At 52.7% G+C, this 6,983-nt stretch overlaps 1 protein-coding gene across 1 annotated transcript in view; it reads right to left on the bottom strand.

The window, feature by feature from the left end:
- The window catches only part of CERK (ceramide kinase), a 78,409-nt gene continuing 71,426 nt past the window's right edge, over positions 1–6,983 (bottom strand). Inside the window, exons 14-16 of the mRNA XM_006888121.1 lie at positions 6,592–6,797; positions 4,848–5,056; positions 1–73 (exon numbers count right to left, since the gene is read on the bottom strand). Coding sequence (XP_006888183.1) covers positions 1–73; positions 4,848–5,056; positions 6,592–6,797 — 488 coding nt within the window. The remainder of the gene's footprint in view (positions 74–4,847; positions 5,057–6,591; positions 6,798–6,983) is intronic.

Raw genomic sequence — 6,983 nt, 5'->3', positions numbered from 1 at the left:
TCAACTCTGCGAGGCTCGCTTCGGGTCCTCCTCGATGCCTCGCGCGAACAGCCGGACCAGCTGGCAGTGCGTCCTGCAAGGACAAAGGGACACAGCTGAGACTGTGTGGGGCCGCAGCCTTGCCCAACTGTGAGCCACGTCGCCTGGTGGTCAGCGCCTGCCAGTGGCTGGCTTGTCCTCCTGGGTGAGGGGCTGTCCTGCTTGCTGAGGGAGTGTGAAGACCAGGAGGATCCTGGCTGCTAACCCAGCAGTGACAGTACTGCACTGTGCAAATCGTCAAGGACCTCTATAAACTGCAACGGTGTCACTCTAAAGACTAAGGTGTGCCTGACCCAAGCAGTTTTGTTAGGTTGCTTCCTACTCATGTGAAAGTTGGACAACAAATACGGAAGACTGAGGAAGAATTGATGCCTCTGAACTGTGGTGCTGGAGATGAGTGCTGAATAGCCATGGACGGCCAAAAGGCCAGACAAATCGGTTTCAGTGAAGTGCAACCAGGGTGTTCCTTAGAGGCAAAGACGGTGAGGCTTTATCTCACACACTCTGAGCCTGTTGTCAAGGGGGGTTACTCTTTGGAGAAAGACATCATTTTTAATACTAGTTTTAACCTACAACCAGGAGAGGATAAAATAGATGAATGGGATCGTCTAAGAATCAAATCCCTATGCCCATTTAAAAACTTTTCTAGCAGGGTAAAAGGGAAGCTACAGACTGGGAAAAAATATTTGGTAATGACAGGTCTGATAAGGGACTTATATCTAGAATTTATAGAACATTTGAGAGCCACAGTAAGATAAACAACCCAATTGAAAAATGGGCACAGGATATGAACAGAGACTTCACCAAAGAAGACATTCAGAGGGCCAACAAACACATGAAGAAATGTTCAAAATCCCTAGCTCTAAGACAGATGAAAATCAAAACAACTATGAGATATCGTCTCACCCCAGTAAGAACAGCAAAATTTAACAGAGCAGCCAACAACAAATTCTGGCGAGGTTGTGGAGAAACTGGAACCCTTATTCACTGTTGGTGGGAGTATAAAATGGTGCAACCACAGTGGAAGGCAGTGAAAAACTTTTTTTCAAAAAGTTGGAAATAGAAAGATCATTTGACTCAGCAATTCCACTACTGGGAATATACCCCAAAGAGACCATAACTGACATCCAAGCAGATATATGCAGACCCATGTTTATCGCAGCTTTGTTGACAATAGCAAGGAGTTGGAAACAACCTAAGTGCCCATCAACAAACGAATGGATAGAGAAATTGTGGTGTATTCACACCATGGAATACTATGCAGCATTGAAAAATAAGGAACTCATGAACTATTATGCAAAATGAGTGACCCTGGAGGACATTTTATTGAGTGAAATATCTCAATCACAAAAGGACAAATACTGCATAATGCCACTGTTATAAAACAGGACTGACCTCAGGGTTGGGAGGAAACTAAGAGGGGATAAATAATGTACACGGCATTGAAATAGACGAGGGAGAGAACTGTTTAAAAGTGACGTATGATTAGGTATTATTTGCATGGCAGGAGTCCAGAATAAGAGCTGCACAGTATAGTGGACTGGGGGAGGGAGGACAGTATAACAATGAAAGAATTTTTTTTCTTCTCAAAGAAAAAAGTGAATTGGGGTGGGGGAGGGGCGGAGGGAGGAAAATGTGCAACAATGAATGAATGGAAACCCAAGTTCTCTATAAACGTTCATTATTATATCAATTAAAAAACAAACTAGTTTTAAAAAGTCCAGAGAAAGAGGAAGACTGAACAGGATGGATTGCGACAATGTTAACAGTGGCCCTGCGCAGGTCAGACACGGCACAGACGTGCAGGATTGGCAGGGTTTTGACAGAGGGGTCACCATGCGTCAGTGACAACTCCACAGAACGCAGCAGCAGCGCTGAGAGGCCCCTGGCCACTGCACGAGCTCGGTTAGGTTACGAGGGAGTGTGTGGGCAGTGAGGGTCCCCTAAGGGTCAGAGCAGATGGCACCCATGAGGGGCTTGTGGGACTCGCCCCGTCCAGGGATGGGCAGCAGAACTCAGCCCTGGAAAAGGCTAGTGATGTGCCACACACCTGGGACTTTTGGGGTCTCGTGGGGTGCAACGGCTGACCACAATGGCCACCTGCTTCCAGCACCTTCAGTTGGCAATGTTCACGTTTCTCCCACTGATGGGGTTCTACCTTACACAGGTTTGACTGTATAAGCCAAGGGCCTCTGGGGGCCTAGTGGTAAGAAACTGTGTTGCAATCCCAAACACATGCAGTTCAAGACACCAGTGGCTCTGCGGGATAAAGATGGGCAGTCTCCTCCCGTGTGATTAACTTGAATCTGAAAAGCTGCTGGAGGGTCAACTATAGGTCGGTTCTGACTCTGCAGTACACAACAACCACAACTGTATAAACCCTAACCCTGCTGCTGTCCAGTCGGTTCTGACTCCTGGGAACCTTGTGGGCTGGAGCAGAACTGCCCACTGGGTTTCCAGCACTCCGGGTCCTCACTGAGGCCTCACTGGGCCTTAGAGCGGGTGGTGAGCTCAGACCCCCAACCTTCCCGCTACCAGCCAGATGCTTGATCCACCGCACCACCAGGGCTCCTTTTACTGTATATTACAAAACCGAAACATGAGAGATGGAGAGAGACAAACAGGTGCACCCCTTCCTCCTGGGGCCCCACACTTGCGGCAGCCCTGGGGTTGTGTTTCTTGAGAGACTGCCTCTCCTACTTTCCCAGGCGTCCTATTTCCTGGGCGTGAATGTCCACCGGGATTAAACACGATCCACTTCCTCAGCCTGTAAAGAGCTTGTCACGGGCTTGGCGGGTTCGCTGGCACCTTCCTGCTGGGGCAGGGGACCCCGATCAGGAAGGCCCTTGGCCAGCGAGTGGTCTGTCCCCGAGGACTGGACACTGGGCCAGCGTGGACGCCAGTGGCAGGAATGCCGTCGCATTGCACCCGTCATTCCTGGTTAAGCCCAACAGTGGGGACTCAGACAGCTTCTCCCTCAACACTGGGGGTGCGTGTGTTCCCCTCGTTAGATCCAACAGGGAAGGCTCCTCACAGGCTCCCTCGTGACCCCCAGTGCCCACCAGCGAATGCTGGGCTTGGAGAGAGGAAAAGGAGACCACCAAGCGGCACGTGAAAGAACCCGGTCACCGGTACAGAATCGTCTCTAAGCGGCCAACTGCCACGACCTCTGAGGCTGCACAACTTCACAGAGGAGATGGCCCGCCTCCCTCCGACCACCTGGTGGCCTGACCTGCGGGCACTTAGCACACTGTGCCACCAGGTTCGGAGTCTCCTGGGCGTCCAGAATCCTCTTCCCATCGTGCATGCCTTTCTCACGCCTCTCAGCACCTTCCTTTGTCAACAGCTTGGCTTTCATGGCGCCTTTCCAAACCTCGGGTCCCCTGTTAAGAACAGAGCCAGTGCCCTTCTCTGCTCCTGTTTCATCTGGTTTTGTAACAGACTTGATTCTGTTGATCATGTTTCTGGTTTGCAACCCAAGCACAGTGGGCCCCGGGAACTTGGGGGCACCACACCCTGACCTGCCCAGCAGCTCAGGTAGAAGATGTGGCAGAGTCCTCACAGGCAGGTTTGTTTGTTCTTTTAGCAGTTCAACAGCACAGTGCAAAGGCATCGATGCTTCAGTCTCATTCAGTGTCCCAATCCCACAGGCATGTGAACAACTGGCTTGGGTCTTGGCTTGAGTCAGGCACACCTCAGTCTTTAAAGTGACAGTCATGCTTGTCAGCACTTCACAGAGGCTCTTAACAGCTTATTTGCTCAAAGTTTTGAGACATCAAGGAGATTAACTAAGAGCAGGGGGCCTCCTGCTACCAGGAGGGAAGCCACGAGTGGAGCCTGTCCTCGGGACCCAGGGTCCCGGTACTGAGAAACCCCCAGACCCAGGTTAAGACTGATGACTCGTGGAGATGCATATGGAGACCTAGGCCCGTGGATGCTGAAGGAGACAAGGAGCCTCCCCCAGCGGCAACACGAGAAAGCTCTCTCTAGAGGCAGCATCCTGCATTCAGACTTGCAGCCCAGAACTGTGAGAGTACAAATTTCCACTTGTTAAGCCATCTGTGTGGTAGTGATGCCAGAGTGCAACCAGTCACTAAGACATCTATAGATTCGCAACTGAAAACAAGCGCCTGACAGCTTATCACCAAACCAGAACGTATCTAAGGGGGCACCCTAGTGACTACCCCAAACTGGCCTCGTAAGACCCGTCTGCTGCTTAATGAAGGGGGCGTGCATTTCAGGGTGCAGGCGGTTCCTGCCGCAGACTCTAAGTCATGGCTCTCCACCACTCAGAGCTCACGTCCACAGGGGCATGCATTCCTGGGGGTACCTGTCCATGGGATCATGCATCTATGGGGACATGACCAGACTCACCAGCTCAGTGGATTCGAGCTGCTGGCCAGAGGGCCGGCCTCTGTTCACCTGAGAGTCCACCTTCCTTCACCTGACCACATCCACCTATGCTCACCTGGCCAGAGAGCTGGCCTGCACTCACTCACCACTGACCTGTGCTCACCTGACTGAGTTTATCTTCCTTCACCTGACCACCCACCTGTGCTCACCTGTGTGCACCTGGCCTGAAGGTGTCCCTGTGCTCCCGTGTGCACTCTCCTGGCCTGAGGGTGCACCTGTGCTCACCTGCGTGTGCTCTCCTGGCCAGATGGTGCACTGGGCTCACCTGTGCTCACCATATGTGCTCACTTGGTCGGAAGGTGTCCCTGTGCTCCCCCGTGTGTGCTCTCCTGGCCTGAAGGTGCACTGTGCTCCCCGTATGTGCTCGTCTGACCTGATGGTGCACCTGCACTCACCTGACCTCGATGGCCGAGCTATTGAGAACCTCCCCGTCGCAGTTCCAGGAGCTGTTGGAGACGGTGCAGCAGCACGCGGGGTGGTGGCTGCAGAGCTGCGCAAACCGCTTCTTGCCTCCCTCCCTGAGGTCACTGTCCTCATCGTCCAGGCTTTTCGACATAAACTGGAACTTTCGGACGCGGTAAACTTCCACAAAGGTGAAGTCGAACTGCCAAGAGAGGGCCAGAGGGATAGTGACTCTCCTGAGGTGACAGTGTGGACACTGATGGCCCATGACAAGCTTCTCAGGCCTCAGTGAGGGGCCAGCCAAGCCGTCCCTCTGACTGACCAGACACTTGCGCCCAGCGCCCCTCAAAGTGACCAGTGCTGTCAGAATCACGGCCTCCACAGAGCCAGACACTTCTCAAGAATCCTGTCCCTTGCTGGGGCAGAATTTCCTGTTACACTGTAGCAAGTCCTGTTAAAAGGTCATATAGTAACCAAGGTGGCCAAGATCGTATATGAAATTAGAGTAAGAGTCCTACCAAAACCAGAGACTGCCACTGAAAGATCCCGCATCACAGACAGTGTGGTCTGCCTGACAGGCTTAGAGTCAGGCGGCCGGAGAGTGTCAACATGTCACCCAGAGAATCACCCCTCACGGCCCTCACTCCAGGTCCCCAAAGGAGGAGAAACAGGCCGGCCACCCGAACCTCTTTGTTTAAAACTTCTTTAAGTGAAATTTTGAAGGCATATCTGTGACTAAGAGTTTAAAAATCAGTGAAGCACAAGCAGAACCAAACAACCTGTTTCTCTTCCTGTTGCATTAACTCGGGGACTCGCTCCGTGTCACCTGGGACACAGGAAGTGACAAAGCCCTTGTGAACTCCAGTGGCCTCGTGGAAGGAGCTGCACTGCCAACCTGAAGGCACGTGGTTCCAATCCACCAGCTGCCCCGTGGTAGAAGGATGGGCAGTCTCCTCCCGTGTGATTTACAGCCTCCGGAAACCCACTGCAGGGTCAGCTGTAATTTGGTTCCAACTTGACGGCACATGGCACACAGCACCGCTAGGTGACCAGCCCTGCTGGTCACTGGGTCCTCCTCCAGTGGCTGCTTCCTGCTGACACTAGGCCACGAGTAGTTCAAGTACCAGCAGGGGCATCCAAGGTGGACAGGATTCAGCAGAGCCACGTCCACAGCAGCTGCTCACACTGTAAATCAACATACCTAAAAATGTAGGTAGTAAAAAAATCAACCCATGTGATACTGTACTGGGCAAATCTGAGAACTCCTTTAAAGGGTAAAGTTGCCACTTTAAGGACTAAGGTGCTCGTGATCCAAGCCATATGCTTGTGAAAGTTGGACAATGAATAAAGAAGACCAAAGAATACCTGACGGCCTTGCTCTGCGGTGCTGGGGGATGGTACTGTCCCATGAACTTCCAGAACAGCAAACCAACCTGTCCTGGAGGCAGCACGGCCAAGGCGCTCTTTCGAGGCACAGATATTAACTAAGACTTTGTCTCACCCACTTTGTTATCAGGAGAGGCTGGTCCCTGGGAAGGGGAAGGGTCCTGGAGGGCGAGGAAGATTCCTGACAGGATGGACTGACGGAGGCACAGCAGAGACGATGAGGGTGACACAGGGCCGGGCCGGGCTTTGTACAGGGGTCACTGTATAGTGCCCACTGGGCAGCCCCTAACAACCACCACCTAGCTGAAAATCACCAGCCGACAGAGGCCACTCGCAGGGCCCCGCCCTCACCTGGTCCTGCTGGTTGGTGTGTCTGACAAGGAACCGCAGGAAGTTGAACCTGGAGCACTTCCGGATGAGGATGAGGTCAGAGGATCCGTCCCCCAAGTGGGCAGCTGGAGAGAGTCCCCCGGGGCTCCGGGGACAGGCGCAGGACATGTTGGTAGCATTGATGGCCAGAAACTTCCCACAGACCACCTTCCACTCCTCTACCTCCTCTGAAATGAGAGACAAGGGGACGGGTTAGATGATGGGGGTGGGTTACAGGAAGAGGGGATGTGTGAGGTCACAGGGGACGGGTTAGATGATGGGGGGTGGGTTACATGAAGGGGGATGTGTGAGGTCACAGGGGACGGGTTAGATGATGGGGGGTGGGTTACATGAAGGGGGATGTGTGAGATCAT

Source organism: Elephantulus edwardii, unplaced genomic scaffold (genome assembly GCF_000299155.1).
Source record: "Elephantulus edwardii isolate Elephantulus edwardi_28Jun2011 unplaced genomic scaffold, EleEdw1.0 scaffold00064, whole genome shotgun sequence".
In the NCBI taxonomy this organism is placed as follows: Eukaryota; Metazoa; Chordata; class Mammalia; order Macroscelidea; family Macroscelididae; genus Elephantulus; species Elephantulus edwardii.
This window is presented reverse-complemented; position numbering and strand designations above follow the sequence as displayed.